Source organism: Phymastichus coffea, unplaced genomic scaffold, assembly GCF_024137745.1.
Source record: "Phymastichus coffea isolate CEN01 unplaced genomic scaffold, Cenicafe_Pcof_1.1 PCOF00043, whole genome shotgun sequence".
Classification (NCBI taxonomy): Eukaryota; Metazoa; Arthropoda; class Insecta; order Hymenoptera; family Eulophidae; genus Phymastichus; species Phymastichus coffea.
In genome coordinates this window covers 2,404,054-2,425,142 of record NW_026706854.1, presented here as the reverse complement: position 1 = coordinate 2,425,142, position 21,089 = coordinate 2,404,054, and the positions used below count along the sequence as shown (strand labels likewise).

The 21,089-nt window shown below is 43.4% G+C and overlaps 6 protein-coding genes across 10 annotated transcripts in view; 4 read left to right on the top strand and 2 right to left on the bottom strand.

Annotated features, from left to right (window-relative positions):
- The first annotated feature begins 397 nt into the window (after positions 1 to 397).
- On the top strand, positions 398 to 1,590 carry LOC131664250 (CDGSH iron-sulfur domain-containing protein 2 homolog). The gene is made up of 4 exons (XM_058935201.1): positions 398 to 556; positions 714 to 808; positions 1,020 to 1,136; positions 1,375 to 1,590. Exons 1-4 carry the CDS (start codon positions 460 to 462, stop codon positions 1,459 to 1,461), a joined length of 396 nt encoding a protein of 131 aa, XP_058791184.1. The 5' UTR covers positions 398 to 459; the 3' UTR covers positions 1,462 to 1,590.
- Positions 1,591 to 1,611: 21 nt separating this feature from the next.
- On the bottom strand, positions 1,612 to 3,535 carry LOC131664249 (protein let-653-like). Its single transcript, XM_058935200.1, has 6 exons — positions 3,349 to 3,535; positions 3,152 to 3,280; positions 2,950 to 3,060; positions 2,544 to 2,871; positions 2,389 to 2,461; positions 1,612 to 2,313 (listed from the first exon to the last, which is right to left on the bottom strand). Exons 1-6 carry the CDS (start codon positions 3,380 to 3,382, stop codon positions 2,308 to 2,310), a joined length of 681 nt encoding a protein of 226 aa, XP_058791183.1. The 5' UTR covers positions 3,383 to 3,535; the 3' UTR covers positions 1,612 to 2,307.
- A 1,817-nt stretch (positions 3,536 to 5,352) lies between these two features.
- Positions 5,353 to 16,673, bottom strand: LOC131664246 (STAM-binding protein). 5 transcript variants are annotated; one of them, XM_058935191.1, is made up of 9 exons: positions 8,737 to 8,842; positions 8,220 to 8,664; positions 8,041 to 8,139; positions 7,750 to 7,971; positions 7,499 to 7,675; positions 7,120 to 7,423; positions 6,932 to 7,044; positions 6,762 to 6,864; positions 5,353 to 6,697 (listed from the first exon to the last, which is right to left on the bottom strand). In XM_058935191.1, the coding sequence occupies exons 2-9, from the start codon at positions 8,345 to 8,347 to the stop codon at positions 6,632 to 6,634; spliced, it is 1,212 nt and encodes a 403-aa protein (XP_058791174.1). In that variant the 5' UTR covers positions 8,348 to 8,664; positions 8,737 to 8,842; the 3' UTR covers positions 5,353 to 6,631. The 5 variants fall into 5 exon arrangements, with proteins under 5 accessions (XP_058791174.1, XP_058791175.1, XP_058791176.1 ...); XM_058935192.1 differs by lacking the exon at positions 8,737 to 8,842 and having other exon boundaries at positions 8,220 to 8,374; positions 8,535 to 8,658; XM_058935193.1 differs by lacking the exon at positions 8,737 to 8,842 and having other exon boundaries at positions 5,353 to 6,147; positions 6,628 to 6,697; positions 8,220 to 8,549.
- On the top strand, positions 8,876 to 9,992 carry LOC131664248 (DNA excision repair protein ERCC-1). Its single transcript, XM_058935199.1, has 4 exons — positions 8,876 to 9,126; positions 9,216 to 9,410; positions 9,473 to 9,658; positions 9,728 to 9,992. Exons 1-4 carry the CDS (start codon positions 8,986 to 8,988, stop codon positions 9,938 to 9,940), a joined length of 735 nt encoding a protein of 244 aa, XP_058791182.1. The 5' UTR covers positions 8,876 to 8,985; the 3' UTR covers positions 9,941 to 9,992.
- On the top strand, positions 10,274 to 12,912 carry LOC131664244 (origin recognition complex subunit 2). The gene is made up of 10 exons (XM_058935187.1): positions 10,274 to 10,301; positions 10,391 to 10,483; positions 10,702 to 10,818; positions 10,891 to 11,052; positions 11,134 to 11,342; positions 11,413 to 11,627; positions 11,718 to 11,850; positions 11,925 to 12,165; positions 12,234 to 12,464; positions 12,550 to 12,912. The coding sequence occupies exons 2-10, from the start codon at positions 10,420 to 10,422 to the stop codon at positions 12,753 to 12,755; spliced, it is 1,578 nt and encodes a 525-aa protein (XP_058791170.1). The 5' UTR covers positions 10,274 to 10,301; positions 10,391 to 10,419; the 3' UTR covers positions 12,756 to 12,912.
- LOC131664245 (protein roadkill) overlaps positions 13,256 to 21,089 on the top strand; it is a 20,804-nt gene continuing 12,970 nt past the window's right edge. The window contains exons 1-2 of the mRNA XM_058935190.1: positions 13,256 to 13,532; positions 14,120 to 14,175. The gene's annotated coding sequence lies outside the window, so the exon portion shown is untranslated. The remainder of the gene's footprint in view (positions 13,533 to 14,119; positions 14,176 to 21,089) is intronic.

Sequence of the window (21,089 nt, the reverse complement as noted above, 5' to 3'; positions counted from 1 at the left end):
ATCATTTTACTCATCAGAAACTTTTTACTTCGCGTATCCTCATCCTATAAACTAGATTTACATCCTTATAAATTTGTACTCGCTTTAAATGGAACAACGTCTCGTGTATTTTTAGAGTAGAAATTGTATTTTTTCACAAAATAAATTTAGTTTTTGATGAGGTATAAAGAATATTTATTTTTACAATATTACTTGTGTCTCAAGATTCGCGTACTACAAAGTAAGTATAATTTTTTTTTCAAATTTATCGTTATATTTGCATGTATTGTTAAAATTACTGTGAATAATAATTACTGTTCGAGTTACTGTTCTTCTGATCGGTGATTCTTAATTTACTTAAAGAAATTTTCATTTATTTAATATTTACAAAGCCATATTATTTTCAGAAAAATATATTATTTGTATTTCAGTCAAGTTGTGCGCTTGACTTTGGAGTCACTAACAATCGCGGTAGTAAATATGGAACCCGTTGCACACCTCGTAAAAGTATCTGTCCCGAATTATTTAAGTAATTTGCCTATTCCCGATACAATCGGAGGATGGTTTCGACTAGGAGGTAAATATGTTGTATTCTAAAATGCATGAACATGAATTTCCATGTCTGTCATGTTTCCAGTAATTACAAAAGTTGTGTCGTAAAATTGTTCGATTTCTATATAAATATCCATCACAAATTTGAGAACACTGTACAGATGATTTATTTTACTTTTCAGTGAAAGACTGGCTTGCTCTAATTCCACCTTCAGCCGCTCTTGCCGGACTTGGATACATGTCCTACAAGGCTTTTTGCCCAAAAGCTAGAGCTGCAGTAAGTGATGGCCACTTGCTTATTTGCAATAATAAAAATCGTATTTTTTTCCATTCCATGTAGATTTGAAGATGTATAATACAGTGTGCAAAATACTATCAAGTCTCATCTTACCTAATCATTTATTTGCTTTGTCATGTCTTAGAATTCATAAAGTCAATAAATATGTATTTCAATGAACATCATATAATTAAGTAATTATTGATTACAGTCTTCTGGAAAAATCAATCATAAAATTCAGAAAAATGTGAGTAAAGTTGTTAATTCTGTAGATATTGAAGATATTACAGAAAAAGCAGCTTTCTGTCGCTGTTGGAGAAGTGAAAATGTAAGTTTTTGATGTACAATATTTTTTTTATAAAAAATGTTGAGCTTTTTGATAAACTAATATTTGAATATAGAAAGTTTGTCATGATTAGAAGTGATTAAAATTTTGACATTTTATCACTGAGAAAATAAAAAATACAGAAAGCACAAATAAGACAAAAATCATAATCAATTCAATTAGAATTTTGTTGTAAGATTATTCAAAAATTTAAGACATTAAATAAATAATTTTTTTTCAGTGGCCTTACTGTGATGGTTCTCATGGTCGTCACAACACCGAATGCAATGATAACGTAGGCCCCCTTCTTATCAACAAAAAAAATTAAATGTTAAATAATGTATAATAATTATATCATTGTTGCATCTGAATTTATCAGAAGGTTACCTAACATTTATTGTTTAATAAGATATGATTTTATTATAAAAATTAAAAGCTAAATTATAATAGAAATCCATTGTCATATGTTATTTAATTTTTTTTCATTCAGCTTAATTGACTTGCCGAAGAGGTATTTTTTCAAATTCAAGTTTCATACAACTTCATTTTGGCAACTGCATATAGACTCTTGAAAATGAAAAACATGTACATAGTCGTTATTTGTTACAATTTTTTGGCATATGTGACATCTTCGGCGATCTGTTGCATTTGGATAAGTAGGATTAGTTAAAAATTACAAATATCTTGTTGAAACGTTAAATGCTCTAATTCTTGTAAACACATAATTAGAATAAATAGCGCTAGGAATAACGTCAATTAGTTCTACGATCTGTTGCGTAAAAACGTTTTATGTCTAAAAATATTTGAATCTGTTATGATATACGGTGTATATAAAATAATCTTACTTTAACTTAATATTAATACTTATGACGTTGTTCGAAAACTGATCAATCTAAATATTTGCATTGTCGCGTACAGCGTGTTTGATCGCGTAAAAGCCATTCACCTTTAGCGCGAAATCTCATTTGGCGTGGAAAAATTAAGGTTTCTCTTAAGAACAGACTGCAAGTAAGTCCCCGAGACGCATGCGATGCACACGCCCGAAGAATTCCGGTAGTCGCCGGCGGTGTAGTACGATATAATCATATCTAATATCACAAAGTAATCAGTTTTGCTGGGCTTCTTAATGCTCGAGATGCTCGGAGCGAATGCACGCGTCAGTGTACGTGTTCGATCAAAGCTGAAAAATAGTCGTAGAAAGTGAGCGCTATAGAGCAATTAAATGGCAATCATTTGATATTCTTAAGATGTTTACCTCGAAGTGACGCAGATCATTAGTGTCGAATTCAAGGTCATTGACTAGCAATTCTCGATTTCCATATCGATATCTGAAAAGAAAGCGATGGTTATGCCTGACAATTGTCGACAAAGCACTGTGGGAAAGAAGGGGATGGCATTTGGTGGACTCACTCGAGGTAACGCCTCCAAAGCAGCAGTCCAGCGTAAACAATGACGACGGCTATGGCAAAGGCTATGGCCATGACCAGCGCGATGAACCCCGAGGACATTCCAGCGTCCGGCTTGTCCGCCGCCATCGCCGACTGCACAACTTTCTCCGGGGTGCTCCTCATCGTCTGTGTCGTCGTTTCCACGCCTTTTGTCATCTCCGAAGTAGCAGCGTAGGTCGTCATCGTCGTCGTCATCGTCGTCGTCGTCGTCGTCGTTGTCGAAATTTTCGTCGTTGTCGCAAACGGTTCGGGCGATTCGCTCTTGTCTGTTACCAGCACGGTTGTCGTATCTGGAAAAGACGATCATCGTTGAAAGCTCCGGTCGATCTGCAACGCGGACAATCGTGGACCACGAATGGGACACACACCTTCGGCGATGGGCTCGGTACTCTCCGTGGAACTCGTAGCGGTCGCTGCCGTCGAAGTCGCTAATGCATCACTCGCAGGCGTGTTGGATGGCTGCTCGATCAATGGGCCCGCTAGAGCGAGAGAGAAAGCAAACGATAAGGGACCCGTGACTCGACCCATTGAGATATCAACGAACGAGAGGCGTGAAATCGACGTGGAAACCTGGCTTTGAAGCGTCGGCGATCGGCGCGTGCTCAGTGCTGTCGCTGAGGCTCGGCTCGGCGGGCGCTCGCTCACTCTCTATGATCTTGATTTCGGTTTGGTCAGCCAGTCCATGAGCCAACAGGCTGGCTGCAACGAGGCGACACGCGCACAGTCAACGGATATTCGAATACGAGAGAGGCTCGCGCGATAATTACCAAGGGCCACGAGGACGAGGGCCGTGGACTGCATGATGTTGCGGGCGGGTGAGCTTCGCTAGGATGTGGCGTCCAGGTGACAGATCGTGGATCGACTGGCTGCGGCGAGCGGCAGTGCGCGCTCTATCGCTGCGGCTATCAGCTTGCTATCGGGGCTTCGAGCTCCTGAGCTACAGATAAGACAGCATTCGACACCTATTCGTGCGCTCGTGCCCATCGTGTCGCCTACTAATCGGATTCTCCTGTGAAAAGTATGCACTCTATGCCGCGGAGTGCCTGCGACTCCCGCCGCTGAAGCTGCGCTTGCAGTCGAAGTATCACGTGCCAATTGGAGTCGATCGAGTACCTCGCGCGAGCTTCAGCAGCTATCCGCTTCCAGTAGTCGATAAAGGCAAATTCAATAACGTTGCGAGCGGTCGTCTTGTAATTAGATTTACGCAGTGCGGCCACGTGACAAAGCTGTTCGCGTTGACACAACGCGCCTTGGCCAAGTGAACTCTGCCGGCGCGCGCGCGGCTGTCTACTCGCTGTCGGCTGCTGTTGGCGCGACCTGCCTGTGCGTGCTCCGCCGCGCACCTTCATATGCTTACATAACGCTGGAAATCCGCGAGAATTTATCGGCCGATTTGCATAGGAACTCGTCTGAACTACTTACAAGCGAGCCGCGACCGCATCGATAAAACACTTAGCTACGAGCCGATTGTCGCGCGCGATCGCGCTTCGGAAGTGGCTCCTCGAGTGCTCGTAAATCCGATACAGGCTCCGATTCGAACGGCATTTAAATCGCGCATCTCCGCGGCCCCTGCCTCGTACAACGGCTTCGTCGCGCCATGTTTCGCCTCGCGTTTTTATCTGCCTTGTTTGCTCATCCTGTCAAACTCGACCTACGTGTACAGCTACTCCACATAATCTATCCTGAGGCTGCCTGCCCGTTCATCGATGTGTTATTTTGTCAATCAGTCGACATCGGAAACCGCGCTACTCGCTGCTTTTCTCCTTTGCATTTGTCCTTGCGGGCCAATAGCTAGCTAACGGCTAACAATTTACTTCGGCCATATCATGAGGATTTATTTTCCGATTGCTGACTACTGCCTCCGGAATATCGTCATCAATATAAACTCGAGCGCCAAGGCAAATAAATATTTACTTAGCGATATATTAGTCGGCTCGACGGAGTTTGTGGCGCGATGCAGGATCACGTGACCCACTAAAAAAATCGGCCTTTCTTGCTCTCAAAAGATATCGTCGACGGCCCGCGATACACCGATGCGATATCTTTTACAAAAATACCAATTCTCATTCCATTCTACGATTACGCAGATATGCGTAATATTTATAACTGGAAATTTGCGTGGAAGCCTTTAAAAAAAGAAAAAAGGAAAAGTCACCACTGCCCTTGACGATAGTTGTCCTCGCGTTTTTAGTTGTTTCAAGGCGACCATTCGATGAGCACGCTTATACAGATAAAAGCGGTTTTAATCGATAGTACTTGTCAGCTCAAATTTAATTGATATGTGTGCCCAAGGTACTTGGAACAATGACAAGTAGCGCACATACTCACGACTGACACTTGCCTGAGGTAATTGATAATAAGACCGCGAAGATGCCGACCAGGCGATTCAACAGAGTACAATACAGGTAGTGTTGCGGTCAGCCAGCACAGCTTGGACGCGAAGAAAATGTTGTCATACTACATCGGCAGAGGTGCGACTGGGGCTGAGTTACGAGCGCCGAGTGTGACCAGATAGCTAGTCGGCTTGATTTAGGCGTCGATCGCGGCGGGTCGATGCTGACTGACATAGGCCTCGCTCGCGCGCACTTCACCTCCTGCTTGCCCCACACTCGCTGTGCCGCCGCTGCGAACATCGTCTTACCTGTCAATCTTTACTGAGTAAATGAATTCTCGTTTCGCGGCGACAGCGTAATACCCGCTCGCCAATCCACGTTCAAGTGCAAATCAGATGGAAAATTGATATACTCGGGCGGAATTGAAATGAAATGTCATTATTAACTAAAATCACGTTTTATTAACAAACTAATGTAGTAATATAAAAGTGATCATAGCAAGCCATTACACAATGTCTACCTCTCTGACTGCGTGTATCGTGTGTATCTTTATTCGCTTCGTTTTCAACTATGCGGTGAAAAAATATCAGCAAATGTGATTTGCTTAACAAATTATCTTCATTTTGACTCGTCAATCAAATCATGACTAAATCAATATTCAGTATAATTTTGTGCTAATTACATTACAACATACTTTCTACAGTAAATTTATCAAAATAAATCATAGGTTAATACTAACGCCGTATGTACAATTACATTAATATCTAGATAAAGTCTTATAAATAAAAATCTTTCAACTCAATTACATCATTATCTTATTCAAAATTATTATTTAATTATTGCTCGCATACATAAAACCTATTATAAATAAAATGAGAAAACTCGCGTTTTTGAAATTCAAAAGTATTCTTCATAATTTCTGCAGCACTATTGCAATAAAATTCTGCCCATAGAAAAGATTAATGTATATTATTTGTGTTTTCACAGTGCGCAATATTAGCTATTAATTGAATATTGCACTATATTATTATTTGACTAGCAAAAAAAAATTCTGAACATTAATCATCTTTTTCGACTCTCATCAAATTTTTCGTTTCATTACTGTTAACATTTACCGTATTTTCATGCAACATCGCATTCGGAATATTCATCCTGTTTTTACACTGTCACACAATGTCAAACAAAGAACACGATCATTTACTCCAAAGGCACGACAAAGTTCTGTAAAAACAGCTACACAAAATGATTACAGTGATTTTGTTCAATGGAATATTAGTTGAAGAATGTTCTACTTCTATTATAAATAATACATATATGACGCGTTGAAATATTCGTTTTACGATTCTATACTCAAATAAAAATATTTATCAATTTCTTTTTATTTATATGTTTTGAGCTACCACGTTTTAAATACCTTTGAAGATTGAAGCGATCTATATGAAAACTAAAGTGTTCAAATTTATTATTGTACTTTAAATATACTATTTGCCAAATTTCTGTAATTTATCTAATATATTACAAAGAAAAATAGCGTGAGCTTTGATTTCAGATTTGTATTAAATATATAGAAACAATGCTAACGGTAGTCACTTTTCTCTTTTCTTATAATTTGAATTCTTTAGCTTTTGGAATAATTGAATTTCATTAAAAAATGTAATTTTATCACAAACTTTAAAATCGGAAAAGGTTGTTAAATTTCTTTAACAGTAGTACCGTATCATTTTTTCCGTAAATCAACTGCTTCGATAGACGCTCTAGAATCCAACCGGAAATGCTTGGCTGTCTGTAGAACACAAAGAAACGTATTAGTGAACTATTGTACCATAGAAAATACAAATAAAACCTACTGTAAATAGTGGAGAATCACTTGGGTGAGGATGAAAGCCACTCTCTCTGCAATTTGCTATGTAATTCAAACCAAAATCAGGTGTTAAATGAAAGAATCCCGTTCTATAAAAATTAAGACTTATTAATAACTAGCCTACTAAGTTTGTTTATCAAAATGCTTTTCGCTTACTCATCATATTTTGGAGCACAGACAATAGCAATTGCTTCAGCCATCATGAGTTGATAGGCACAATGAGTATGAAGATCAACACTTGATAAAAAAGCAGTTTGAGTAGGATGTGTCTGGAAAAGAAATATTGATTACTTTATATTATACAACATTATGATTAACACAAGGAAAAGATTAACGAAATTTACATGAATCCATCCTAAAGTTATTAAATTATGTTCATCTTGGAAGTCAAAAATATCTTTTTCATTATGGGTAATGCATGAGTCAGGTGATCCAGTTTGTTTTGGTATTAAAAAATGAGTTACTAACAATCTATTTCTTTCTAATTTTCCTGCTAATATACCACAAGTTTCAATATTATTAGAGGTATTACTAGAAGCTAACTTTAAAAAGTTTTGCATCAATCGACTAGGTATGATAATGTCTCTCAACCTATCACTTGAAGTTAATGAAGTTGGTTTTGTAGACCGATCAACAGATGGAACTTTTCTAAGTGAAAAAAAGATTGATATTATTAATGAAAATATATCTTTTCAATTCTAATTAAGAATAAAAGTTGCATACCTATCCTTAGAAGATTGAGCTTGGTCATCTATGTGAGATGTGATGTACGTTTTATTAGGAGCGAAAACTTGTCTTTTTAATTCATCTGCTGATGTCAGAGCAGCAGCAATACCTATAGAACTGGTTTTTGATGCAGTCGCAAGTATTTGATTTTTCATTTCCTCTTCTTCCTTTAATCTTTGTCAATAAAAAACATGTATTAAAATATTTGCCAACTCTCAATTGTTTTACAAGATGGTATTACAAGGTACCTCTGTTTCTCTTCCAATTTTAATCTTTCAGCTTCTACTTTTTCCTGTTCTTCAATTTCCTGTTTATGTAATTCATACTCATGTTTAAACTGTTCCAGCAACTTTTTTTTGAGAGCTTCAGTCTTAGGTAATATTACTCTTAAAGTATTTTTGATGTATTCCTTGTCAAGAGGTGGAATGCTATTGTATTCTGGGTGAGTTTTCAATTTTTCTATAAATATCCTGCAATATAATAAATATTAATTAAAATGCTCAAGACCGGATTGATTTTTTCAAAGAAATAATACTTACGTCATGCACCGTATGTACAACACAAATCCTTTCTCAAGATCTCCTTCATTCAAGTATACATCAGCTTGTCTAATTATTTCTTTTCCAGATCGATAATATCTAAACAAATATCGTATTTCATGATGAAATCTTAAAAATTTTTCAAATATCTAGAAGAAAATTCATATCATGAAGTCTACCTTAAAACTGAATTGTTCAATTCAAATTTAAAATTTATTCCATTATCATAACAACGTTTCAGTCGCTCTTCTGGTGGCAGCAATTTAACATCATTTTGTAAAGCTTGCCGATTAGTTTTTGTTTCCATTTTGTTTTTCAAAGTTTAATAAGCGTTCTGGTAATATAACGTGAAAAAAGTAATCATAAATGAAACAAACTATTGTCTCGAATTTAATTACTCGAATAACAAAAACTCATAGCCCAAGAAGGTTACAATTTACACTCTAAATTCCTTTACAAGAAACGAAAACGATATCAATGCTGAGATAACTTACAATATATGTACTTATATATACGACTCCTAAATAACTATAAGTTGAACGATTAAGGGATTACCATATAATAAAACTATATAGAAATAGGAATGAAGAATACTCTGAATAATGAATTATTATGCTGTCCATTCTGAAATAACACAATGAGTTTTCAACGTTGCGATAAATACTAATATTTATATATCCATTTATGAGATCATACTCTTATTTAAGTATAAATAAATTCTTGATTTGTTAATTAACAATACTACTTCAAAACCATTGTTTCCGATTCTGAGGTTCGTACTGAACTATAAGTGACAAGGGCCTTAGGTTGTATCAGCTGTTTTATACATGCTTGATACATTCGCGACACCGCAAATTTGGTCAGAGGTTATTTAAAAATTTTTATAACGTTGATTGTAAAATAAATCGTTAAAAATTTTAGACAACTTATTTAACAAAGTACAGTATGAGTAAAACAGAAAACAATGCATCATCCAGTGAACATTTAGAAAAGAGAGCAAAAGTCGAGGAAAAAACTAAAAAGGAAAACTATGTTAAAAATAAGAATGCTTCGATATTGAACCCCTTACTAATTAATCCAAAACAAGTATTTAATTGTTAAATAGAAACAAATAATAATAATAAAAATACACGATCTGCACCCGTTAATTCGATATTTGTCAATTTTATTTTTAGAGAGGAAATCCCCTTATAAAACATATTACAAGTGTACCATATGAGTATTCAGAAATTGTTCCTGACTATGTTACAAATCAAACTTCATGCATATTATTTTTATCTCTTCGGTATCATCAACTTAATCCCGATTACATACATGAACGACTAAAAACTTTAGGTTCATCTTATAATTTAAGAGTACTTTTAGTACAGGTATGTATGATCTGAAGTGTAACTTAGTTTTATATAATCATAATTGTCAACTTTACGAAAAGGTTGATATAGCTGATCCACACCATTCATTAAAACACTTGACAAGAATTAGCATACTAGCTGATTTAACGTTAATGTTAGCATGGAGTGCAGAAGATGCTGGAAAAATCATTGAAACTTATAAAATTTATGAAATGAAACCTCCTGATATGATCATGGAACGAAGTGATACAGCACCACATCAAAAAGTAATTGAATGATTTTATTTATACATAAAACAGAAGTTTTTTTTAATACTTATGTTTTATACTTTTCAGATACAAAGTGCTTTAACTTCAGTGAGAGCCGTTAATAAAACTGATGCATTGACGCTTCTGTCTACATTTGGAACATTAAAGGATATTATAAAAGCTCCGGCAGGAGCTTTAGCTTTATGTCCAGGATTTGGAACTCATAAAGCTCAGCGATTATACAAAACTTTGCATGAACCATTTTTACGCACAGATACAAAAATCAACATAAAAAAATGATTCTTTCTCTATTGTTTTTAATTAAATTTTTTACTATAAATGCCATATAAGATAAAGCATTGTTTCTTTTATTTATTTGTCAAATAACATTGAATTATTATTTTTTATTTCGTTATATTATAAGCTTATATGTCGATGAAAATTTATTGTAGGTATGGTATTTACAAAAAACAAATTATTTATATTATATATTATGAATATGAATAACTGGCGTATACTACGTTTTGTGCAAGATGACTCTGACGATTACGGTCATTACAGACGTATTATATGTATTGTACATTACCTTCCCCACCACTTATGTCGATTAAGACTTTTCACAAATGGCGCGAATTTGTTTTGAAGATTCGACAATAGAGCGGTATGTGCCTCTGTCATTTATTTCTTGAATGAATATTTCTAAAGTTCTATGTAATTCGTTTAAAATCAACATATAAATAAATTCTTTAGATTTTATTTTTAAAATCAATTTAACTATAATGTCAAAAGAATGTAGGAAATCTGCACGAATACAACAGCAAGTACAATGTTTGGAAATTGCAGGTTAGTTTTTTAATAATTGAAAAAAAGAATAATTGCCCAAAAAAAATTATTTATAGTATATAATATACTCCTTATATAAGAAGTTTAAACTCAGTAGGATTCTATTATGTTTATATGCATGTATATGGAGAATAATTGTATCATATTATTCTAAATAATACAAATGAAAACAATTACATTATTTTAATAATTTTAATATTAATTTTTTTTAACTATAGCTGCAACAAAAAAAGTGAAAAAGAACGAGAAACCGTCTCCAAATTGTTTTGATTTTATAAATAATGATTTTCAAAAAGAATTGAATCAAATAGAAGCATCAAATGAAAGAGCAACAGGTTGTAAATTTAATTATTCAGTGTAATATAGTTAAATTAACTCTAATTTGTTGGCAAAATAACTTGTTACAGAATTATTTGATGATCATGATATTGAAGGTAATAAAATATATCGAATGCAAGGCACTCCAGTGAAAAAAAATGCAATGATTGAAAAAGCGAAACAATATAGAGATTCACTTCAAATAATAAGTGTGCATAATCAATTGTCAAAAAATCTTGAAAATACTGATGGTGAATATAAAAAACAAAATTTTTATGAAAAATTATGCATTTTCTAAAATAACTTATTAAAGTTTGTATTCAAAATTAAAGAAAAAAAACAGCAGAAACATGTAAGTAATTTGTCAAACGAAACTGATAGTGATGAAGAATTATATTCTGGTTCAAATAAAAATCATAAAAACAATAGAAGCAAAGTAATAAGTAAAAATGAAAAGGCAAAACAATGTAAACAGACCCTCCAAATAGAAGAGTCAGTAATGCCAGTTGGTCGAATGACTAGGTCAAAAGCTAGAGAATATGTAAGTTGTAAAAATTATTTCTGTTATTTGAATGTTTTGTCTATGATTTAATATTAATTTTGAAAAAAAGCTCATGGAGCCAGATGATTACTTTGCTAGTCAATCAGTAAAATCCCTTACATCTAATAATACTTTGAGCAGATTGAAAAATAAGCAATTAGATGAAACAACATTACAAGAATTACTGCTATCGACTAATTATATTCCTAAAAAGCATCAAGAAGCTTTTAAGGAAATGAAAAATAATTTTGAAAAAAAATACATTGAATGGCTTCATACCATGGAGTAAGAATTAATTAATAATAAGTCTTATAATTATCTATAAAAGAATCAATTATTATTGAAAATTGGAACTATAAATTTTTATATTTACAGAGAAGGTTTTACTGTACTATTGCATGGAGTTGGTTCAAAAAGAACATTGATAAACAATTTTTATAAAAAAATGATTCCTGATGAACCAACATTGATTATAAACGGCTTTTTTCCTAGTTTAACTATCAAAGATGTAAGTATCTTGATGTTGATAATAGAAGAGAATATTTAGATTGAAATAAAACAAGTATTTAATGTATATTTTAGATTCTAGATAATATTATGACTGAGTTACTAGGATTAGAACAAGTGCCAAATCAAAATGAATGTTTTGAGATTATTGAAAAAATCATGAAAACTTATCCAGATGACAGAATGTACTTACTGATACATAATTTAGATGGTGGAATGCTGCGTACAAATAAAGCTCAAGATGTTTTATCTCGTTTGGCAAATATACCAAATATTCATATGTTGGCTTCAGTGGACCATATCAATGCCCCTTTGAGTAAGCTTTCTTTTTTCAGATAATGTAAGATATAGCTCTGTTTAAATTTAACAAAAATTATTTTTAAGTTTGGGACAATGTCAAAAGAGCAAGATATAACTTTTATTGGGTAGATGCTACGACTTTTCTACCTTATGAAGCTGAAACATCATATGAGAGTTCTTTACTTGTTCAAAAAAGTGGAGCTTTGGCATTACTCTCTTTACAAAATGTATTTGCTTCATTGACTTCAAATGCTAAATCCATTTATAAACTTTTAGTTGAATATCAACTAAAAAATGGAGGGACTAATTACACTGGTAAGTGGGACTAATTATACTGATAAATATACATTTTTAAAATAAATATTTGTTAAAGCTCAAAATTTACTGAATTGACTTTTAGGTATGTCATTCAAAGATTTGTACAAAGAATCACGAGAACATTTTCTTGTAAGTTCAGATCAAGCATTACGTGCTCAGTTGACTGAGTTTATTGATCATAAACTTGTGAAAAATAAGAGAAATTTTGAAGGAGTAGAATCACTTATTATACCATTGGATAATGCATTGCTTAAGCAATTTCTTGAACAGCAAAATGAAATGTTTTAAAGTAATTTGTACAAAGGAGTTTTATTTATTTTTTTAATATTTAATTATTAGTTTATTATTAATAATTTCTATAAATAGTGCTATTTAAAGTTTAAAGATATGAAAATTATGTCATAAGCTTTTGTATTTTTCTATTAAACTATTTATAATAAGATCAGTGGAAAAACATGCATTTTCTATTTTTTTATATCACAAATTTTTTTGTTAATGTTAATTTCATCAATACCTATTTTAAAATTATGCTAGGTATGTTTATTTAAAAAATTGGAAATCGTAAAATTAAAATTAAAAACAGTTTATTACGTTTGTATATTGAAGCGCATGTGCCATTTAGTTTATTAGAAATGATTGATCCCTCAAATTTTATTACACAGAAAAGTCAAGTTAGAAGTGATTTTTAGTAAATGTAAGATTGAAATATTCTCAACATAGACCACTAGGGATATAGATATATTTTGACCTACACACGCAAGGCGGCCGGCTAATAGTCGGCGGCGGCACCTTCCTCAAGGTCGTCAGAGTTCAGTGTATTTTGTTTTATGCTGGCCAGACTAGCGCGTAGCCTTGGCTTTTCTCGTTTTTATATAATCGCAGATGTTGACAAGTCTTGTCATTTTTATGTTGAACGACAATGGAAACAATTCAATAAGTTTTTGCTTCAATTCGGCGAAATACGAAGTGCTAAGTGTTAAGCTAACCTAGCTTTTCTGTGTTTGACTTGGATTAAAGAATTTGGCCACATCAACCGCCGTATAGCTGACACTTGATATAGTTATGGTTTGTTCAGTTGTAGTTATTGTCAGTTAGACTTTTATAATTGCTATTATTAGTCGTTTTTCAGCAGTATGCATGATAAGTGAAATCCATTGTTCATTACTATTAGTAAGACCTGCTTGATATATTGTGCCATCATCTTTAAAGTAACTAATAAAAAAACGTATTATTTTCAACAGAAAATATAGTTTGAAATTATATATGCGCCTTTTGGGTAATCTAATCTATAAAGTATCACAAAAAAGGCTAGATAAAGCAAGTGTGCAGATAGGCAAGAAATTTATATAAGTCACATTTATACGTATTTATCATTTGTTTATGTAATTTTTCGATGCACGTGTTACTTATATTACTGAGAAATTGATTAAATTACAAATGACTTTTCTAGCATCGTAGAGTTCGTTTTAAGAGGTAAATTGACATTTTTAATGACAAGTTGCGACAAGTACAGAAAAAGTTGAGTTTTGAAAGGACAGAAGAAAATAAAAATGATCAAGCGCGCTAATGAATTGTGTATGACCGTTCAAAAGTATTTTCAAGATTCGATAAATCACGAGAATCTTAATTGTGCATTTTGTATTTATTTACAGTGGAAGTTCGGACGTGCACGCGGAAGAAAATCATGCACGACGTCGTAGTCTTTTTGGTAAGTGAACTTGGTAATGTATTACTGCTTGATTAACGTAATGAAATTTGTTGCCGTCATGCATGTAATTGTAGAGCGCGGAAAAAATTCGATAAAAAGTATCCAAGCGTGGTCAAGCATCAGCGACCGCTAACAGCTGTCGAATCATAGTAGCGTGACAGCAGCTTTGCGGTTTAATTTGTCGGAAGAGTACGAAATGTGATAACTGGACGTACTTTTTAGCAAGCCGAAAATGTTATAGCTATTCTGCTTTCGAAACGAGACGATGATCGTGCATTGGCCGCTAAAACTTGAATTGATCCGATTCAAGTAAAGTATAACGGAAGATGTTGATTTTTTGAAAAAGTTGTATATACTATAGCTACAAATGACTTTGAGATTGTTTGTCCACATACGCATTTTTCCCGAAGAAAAGTAAAAGACTGAAAAGAGATATTGGTGTGGTCAAACTATGCAGTGTATTTTTGAGCCGAGAGTATAAGATCGTTGTATCTGGCTTTTCCATTCTATTGCTAAATAACGAATAAGCGTTTGATACTTTTATTTTCGGAGTAGGCACTTGCATAACCAAGTCTGTCGTCGTAGCCGTTAGATGGCGTTCTAGTTGGTCATTTCCTCAAGTCCGAACAATTAGTTATGTTGATATTCATACGTACGAGCTTCAGTTGGCTTACTTTAAAGCGGAAACGTTGAATTGATCGCGAGAACGAACAAAGACAAGATTGGAGCATTGGAAGGCGCAGCAGAGCCGAACGGATCTAGTCAATGTCAAGTTTGAGAGCTAGTTACGAGTAGAGCGACCGCGCTCGGATCCTTGTGTTACTTTTGAATAGTGGATCGCGGCGCAGCTGCATGTGGTCGGCTCGACGGTGTGCGTGCGTTCTTGTAATACATTTCGAAGGAACCGAGAGCGATCAGCGCAGCGGTAATTGCGTAACGGAAGCTGAAGCCGCGGACTGAACGAGTGGACGTCGAGGACTCGACGAGCGTCGTTCGGGTAGAGTTCAGGGGCCGGCGAAAGTAGGAAGGCTGCCGGTGTACGAATTCGCTCGGCCCGCGGGCGTTACACGCCAGTTGAAAAGCAGCGAAAGGAAGCCCAAACGAAAACTGGACGGCCATTAGAACCGGCACAGGCGTTAGTAGGACTGCTCGTCGCGACGGCGGCGGCCGGCCCGTAGAAAGCCGCGTGGAGCTTTCGAGCGCGCGCTGCCGTGCCGTCTTCGGTGAAATTGGCAGTGGGCACGCGGCACTTTGGCGCGAGTTAAGGGTCAGGCTGCGAGCCGCGTCCTTGGCGCCCGATCGCGCTGCGCTCCGCCGTGCGGTGCAACGTCGGTGTTTTTTCCGCCGCCGGCTCGCTGCTGCCGTGTCGCAGCGCGCTAGCGAGTATTCATCATCGCCGCCAATTGGGGTCATTACTGAACTGTCAGGGCCGCCGGTGGCGCGCGCCAGCACTCGCGCAGAGCAGCGCGGCTCCGCACAGAGCCGCCCGGCGGACGCTGATTTCCGCGTTTGCCCAAATGGAGGTCGCCGCGCCGTTATGCGCCCGCGCTGCTCGGCTCCAATTCATCAGCCGCGCAGATCCGAGCAGCGCGGCCGACGCGCGTCACCGAGTCCGCTCCAGATTGGCGGCGAAGAAAAGCTCTCCGCTTCCGGACTACTTTCGCCCCTCCCCCACCCGCCCGCGGCGCGAAGCTCCGCCGATTAGCCGCTGTCTCTCGCCTCTCGCACACGTAGAAAGTGAAAGACGGAGCGATCCGCAACGGCTGCAGTTGCGCGCAGCGCGCTCGCGCCCATATTGGAGGCGCGAGAGACTATGCATGTCCTCGATAATAACGCAGTTACGAAAGTCGCGCTGGCTAGCTGCGATAGTGAAAGTGGCGCTGCCGCCGTGGTCGGGTGTCGCAAGCGCCGCTCCGCTAGTGGCGAGTCGACGCGGGCGATCCCCCGGGCGGGTGGCGAGCCCACGCCGGCGAGACAGCGTTGGCGACGCGCGGCCGCGACTCGCCGCCCAACGAGGAGAACAACAATCGCTAACGGGGCCGAGCGCAATTACACGTCAATTGCGCTTACGCCGCGCGCCTCGTCGAGGATTACGCGAGCAGAGAGGAGGTCGCTCGGCGCGAGGTGACTTACCGATATTCGTGTCAGCCGCGGCTTCGCCCCCACCTCCACGCGGCGGCCCGCCCGCACTTGCGACGGCCAGGAGGCGAGGAGCGGTCGCCTCGGCGTCGCGTCCGCCCCGGCCTCGCCGCGGAAGTCCGCCCGCGCCAGCCGACCTTCACCTTGGGCGACGATCGCCGCGTCGATCGATGGCCGGGCGGTCCTCCGTCCCGAGCGCCGAGGGTGCCGTCGCAGTCGCGCCCGCGAGCGCCGAGGGAGCGAAGCGGCCTCGGCTCCGATCGCCGGCGCCGCCGGGCTCACGCCGCCCCGGCCTCGCGCCCGTCCCGCGGCGCAGCCGCACTCCCCGGCCCCGGCGCCCGGCCGCGCGGGCTGTCCCACTTCGGCGCTGTCCTTCCGCTGCGCCGCGCGCCCGCCGAGCCCGAGCGAGGAGACGACAGCTGCGCACGCACGCGCGCCGCTCCGGGGAGCGGCGGCGGGGCGCGGGCGGCCGCGGGGCGGTGAGAGCAGTGGGCGTAGGTGGGGCTGGGCCGTGGGCGAGGGCTGGCGCCGCTGGGCGGGCTCGGCCCTGCGGCCGCGGCTTCGCGACGCCCCGGCCGGCGGCGCTCCGCCAGCGGGCGGCCGCGGTCCGTCGCGCGCGAGCGTTCACCCCGCTCGATGCTCCGCCGGCCAGCCGATCGGCCGACGCGCCTTCCCTCGCCTCGCCTCGCCTCGCGGGTAGACTCGATCGTGGATCGGGACGCGGCGGCGGATCTCTCGGCGCTGCGGCTTATCTGCCTAACCTACTCCACTGAAACAGTTTGCGCCTCGCTCAGATCGAAACGCGCGCGGCACCAATTAACGTCGCGTCGATTTTGCCGAGCGGTCATTGTTGTCGACGGCCCTGACCCAGGGCCGTGCGCGCGCGCGCGCGCGAGCCACGGTGGATTTGGAGCGATTGATAGGGCGCGGCGGATAGTCGCGGGAGGAGGGGGCGTCCGAAATAAACGGGCTTATCCGGCGACGCCGCCAGCGCCGCTGGCCTGCTTTCGACGCTCGAGAGCGCCGGACACTCGGCTCTCAGCAGACGAGCCACGCGGCAGAGCGGCCGGCGATCTGCTCGCTTGCCCGCCGCTCGCTCGCGCTCCCGATAGAACGAGGCGACGGGTCAGCAGCGCCGTCGCCGCCGCCATTTACCTACTTGCTCCCCCGACCCACGTACTCGTGCTCTGCTCTGCTCCCGGCCGGCCGGGAGGCCGCGAGCCCGAGGCAGCCACGAGTAACCTGCTAGAAAGTCGAGTTTCTCTCGCTACTTTGCATAATCCGCGCCAGCGCCGGCCTGGTCGTGGGCGTGCAGCGCCTATCCCCCACGTTGCCGCCGCCGCCGCCGCAGGAGAGCGGTGCCCGCGTTACACGGCTGCGAGACCTCATCTCGGAAACTAGTTCAATTAGAGAAATCCGCGCAAAAGTAGATATCGCTGTGGCAGCGACGCGAGAGCTATGAGGGTTTCGGGGGCAGGCGACACGCGATCCTCCTGACCCCGCTCGTCTCCTGCTGCCTGCCCTCCTCCCGCTCGCTCGCGCCGCTGCGAGCGAGGCAGCGGCTCTGCCCGAAAAGTCCGAGCAGGCGAGCGAGAAACGCGGAGGGACGGCGGAGCAAGTGGGATGCAAATGTGCCGATGAGCGCCGTAGCGGAGCGGAGGAGAACGGCTCTCAAGCGCCGAGGCTGTGGCCGCGTTTCTCGCGGGCAAACTGGCACGACGCTACCTGCCCTCTCACGCTGATTCGCCGTCGATCCCCCCTCCCACGCCATCAGTCGTTCGCCCTTTGCCGCGTGCGCGCCTCCGACTAATTGACGCGGCGCTCGTTTTCCACCGCCGCCGCCGCCCGCAAGCAGTTCACTTTCTCCGCAGCCGAGGGAACAAAGACTCCCGTGATTAGCCGCGAATCAATCCGGATGACCTTTATTCGAGTGATCGCGAGCTGGCAATATCGCGACGTCGGATTTTGAAAGTCCCTCGCCTAGATTTCCTTGCCACCAAATACGTCGCGGCGTTTCTCCCGCGTTTGATAATTTGCCGCGACGAGCGCTAGAAAGCGAAGGATGATTTACGACCGCATCCAGCGGAAAGCTTTTCCGATCGTGGTCGCGTCGCTCGACGGCATTGCGGAACGGCTGGCGGAGCCGAGGCGACCGAATTCGGCGGAGCGACGCCGCGCGGGAGTGTGCACCTTCGTTGACCCCCCGAGCGCCGCAAAACGCGCGGGTCGCGGCACTCGGCGCTGCAAGTTTCGGCTCGAGCTAACGACGGAAACGCGAACCTCCTGCGCCTCGCCACGTCGGATTATTATAGCCAAGGCGTTAAGTAATTGCTCGAATCGGAATTTCGTAGTGTCGCGCGTTTTTAGCTCAAGGGAGTTGCCCTCCCCCCGACGTCGCCGTCGCGTCTACGATCGCGCGCTTCGGGCAAACAGCCGTGCCCGCGTGCAGGCCTCTCGCGCGCCCATCCGAATTGAGCAAGGAGGAGATGCGCGGCGTCCCATCTCGTTTCGCCATCGGAATGCGCAGTCGGGCGGCAGATAAAGGAGTGCGAGCGTGGGCGTCGACTGGCGGCGGATGTACATTCATCATACTGATTTTTTTTTCTCCGCTTTGTGCCCTCGTTCGTTTAACTGGCCGCGCTCAGCTCTGTTCGGCGAACTGATCTCGACGCCGTCGCTGCCCGAGCGCGCAAGAAAGAAAGCCGAGTGCGCGCGCGTGCCAAGGGGCACGGGGAGGCCGAGCTGCAGCTCGCCTCCGCGAGAGCTTTCCTCTCGCGCTCGCGCCTCGCAAGAGCCAGCGCAACGCGGAGAGCCGCTCGGCTCCGCTCATTGGCGGCGATACTTTCACGAGAGCCGGGCGATTTCACAACTGCGGCGCGTGCGCCTCCTCTCCTCTAGTCCGCGCGGAGCTCTCCCGGCACCGGACAAAGCTCCGTCGCCCGGCCGAGCTCGACACCGCGCGGGCGCCTCCGCGGCGCTGCATGCCGGCTCGACTTTTACTTTTACCGCGGCTAGCCGGCGAGCGAACGCTCACCGCTCGCCAAAACTTGCTCAACCGGCGCTGCACCTTTCCGCGCTCCTTCGAGCGCGCGGCGCGCTCGTATCAATCGCGAGCGAGGAGCTCGGGAGACGCAGCGGCGCGCCGCGGCCGCGAGGATGCATTGTTCGAGCGGCACGCTCTGATGTAATTGCTGGTGAAACGCCAAGCGCGGCAGTTTTCGTTTTTAACCTACTAACGCCGAGCAGACCCGCGGTCGAGCTGCCGGTCGGCGCGGAGTCGTGTTCCCAGCGAGGACGACAAGGCAGCTTCGCCCGGATTTACCGGATCCGCTGAGTCGTGTCGCTGGCCAAACGGAAAGGTTTCCCAACGAGAAAGCGGCGCCGGCGGTTGCGCAACCTCTCGGATCTCTCGCTCCGTGGCTTGCCAAACGCCATGTGTGCGTCCAGGAAGAGAAACGCTCGCGCCGCCGCTAGCGTCGCTTCCTAGTCCTCGGCGGCGGGCTTTCACTCGCGGAGTTAATCAGCGCCAAGGCAATTTCACGGCTCCGGCGACTCGGCGCGGCCGTAGAAATTGCGAGCCAACGCGCGAAATTGCCGCTCGGTTTCGAAAGTAAAGGTGAAAATTGGCGCTACCCAGCGGCGCTCGCTCGCGACCAAGTGCTTCGCGTCGATTTCGCAAGCCGCGGCGCGCCGACGCCGACGCCGGGCCCGGCTCTCGGCGGCGTTTCCTCGCCGCGTATCGCGAGTCCTCGCGCCTCCGCGGCTCCGGACGGAGCTGCGACCTGGGGCCTGCGGGCGACTTTCACTGCGCGTCGACTTGTCGCCGCGCGTCGCGGCTCGCGCAAGATAATGGGGAGCTTACGCCGATTTCACGAGAGCTGAGAAAGTGTGCGAGCTTAGGAAAAATCGGCGGGCGAGTTTCTCCGCGGCGGCACTTTCCAGCGCCGCCGCGCGCGCTGCCTTGCGTAAGGCTCGAGAGGCGCTCGGCGTCTTTCCCCGCGCGCGGGCCGATTGTTCGCCGATCGCTCGTCGCTGGCCGACAGCGTGAAATTTGGAAAGCCGAGGCCGTTTGGAAAGAGCGCTCTAGAAAGGGTCCTTGGCGCGGCGCTTTCGTCCGGCAGCGGCACTTTCTACTCGGCGCGCGTCTTTGCTGCCGCTTTCGAGGGGCCGCAGCCGCCCGGTGCGGCCTCGAAGCGGCTCTCGGCTTGGCGCTCTCTTCGAGAAGGCCCCGGCGGCCGAGTGCTCGTCGGCTGACAATTGGTTTCGACGAGGCCCGATTCTGGAGCGCGCGCGCACGCCGGCCTGGCTCACATAACGCGCGAGAGGCTCGAAAAACGAGGCGAACCGAAGTGAAGAGAGCTGACCTACTGCGCGCGCGGCGGCGGCGGCGGCGGCGGCAGCGGCGGCGGCGGCAAGTAGCTCAGGGCCGCTGACTGCTCTCTCCTACCCAAATCCCGAATCTACTCAGCCGAGAGCTGACGGACTGGCGTGTGTGGACCCTTTGCGCGCGTCGTCTCGCCCAACTACAATACCGATGTTTGACTTGGCACTTTCGCAACTCTCACAGGGTCCCGTTCGTTTTCTGTTTCAGGTGCCGGTATCGTACGAGGCATTCTTTCGTAAATGAGTTATGCTCACAAGTAAGTAGAGACAGTAAGCCGCTAGCCCAAAGGGCGCGCTTCGCTTCCGCCGCGATAGCTCGACGGTAACGTGACATCACTCGTCCTCGCGCGCTTACGTGCGGCCACAGCGCCGTGATGTCTTTTATCAGCCGG

Bases quoted from the DNA above. Each gene is read 5' to 3' on its own strand.
- LOC131664250 (XM_058935201.1), top strand. From the start codon at position 460: ATGGAACCCGTTGCACACCTCGTAAAAGTATCTGTCCCGAATTATTTA. The intron at 557-713 runs GTAAATATGTTG...TTTACTTTTCAG, and splicing joins AGGATGGTTTCGACTAGGAG to TGAAAGACTGGCTTGCTCTA. The intron at 809-1,019 runs GTAAGTGATGGC...TATTGATTACAG, and splicing joins GCCCAAAAGCTAGAGCTGCA to TCTTCTGGAAAAATCAATCA.
- LOC131664244 (XM_058935187.1), top strand. From the start codon at position 10,420: ATGTCAAAAGAATGTAGGAAATCTGCACGAATACAACAGCAAGTACAA. The intron at 10,484-10,701 runs GTTAGTTTTTTA...TTTTAACTATAG, and splicing joins ACAATGTTTGGAAATTGCAG to CTGCAACAAAAAAAGTGAAA. The intron at 12,465-12,549 runs GTAAGTGGGACT...ATTGACTTTTAG, and splicing joins TGGAGGGACTAATTACACTG to GTATGTCATTCAAAGATTTG.
- LOC131664246 (XM_058935191.1), bottom strand. From the start codon at position 8,347: ATGGAAACAAAAACTAATCGGCAAGCTTTACAAAATGATGTTAAATTG. The intron at 6,865-6,931 runs GTAAGCGAAAAG...TAATTTTTATAG, and splicing joins TGTGCTCCAAAATATGATGA to AACGGGATTCTTTCATTTAA. The intron at 6,698-6,761 runs GTAGGTTTTATT...TGTGTTCTACAG, and splicing joins GTGATTCTCCACTATTTACA to ACAGCCAAGCATTTCCGGTT.
- LOC131664249 (XM_058935200.1), bottom strand. From the start codon at position 3,382: ATGCAGTCCACGGCCCTCGTCCTCGTGGCCCTTG. The intron at 2,872-2,949 runs GTGTGTGTCCCA...CGTCTTTTCCAG, and splicing joins TACCGAGCCCATCGCCGAAG to ATACGACAACCGTGCTGGTA. The intron at 2,462-2,543 runs GTGAGTCCACCA...CTTTCTTTTCAG, and splicing joins CTTTGGAGGCGTTACCTCGA to ATATCGATATGGAAATCGAG.
- LOC131664248 (XM_058935199.1), top strand. From the start codon at position 8,986: ATGAGTAAAACAGAAAACAATGCATCATCCAGTGAACATTTAGAAAAG. The intron at 9,411-9,472 runs GTATGTATGATC...CTTTACGAAAAG, and splicing joins TAAGAGTACTTTTAGTACAG to GTTGATATAGCTGATCCACA. The intron at 9,659-9,727 runs GTAATTGAATGA...TATACTTTTCAG, and splicing joins ATACAGCACCACATCAAAAA to ATACAAAGTGCTTTAACTTC.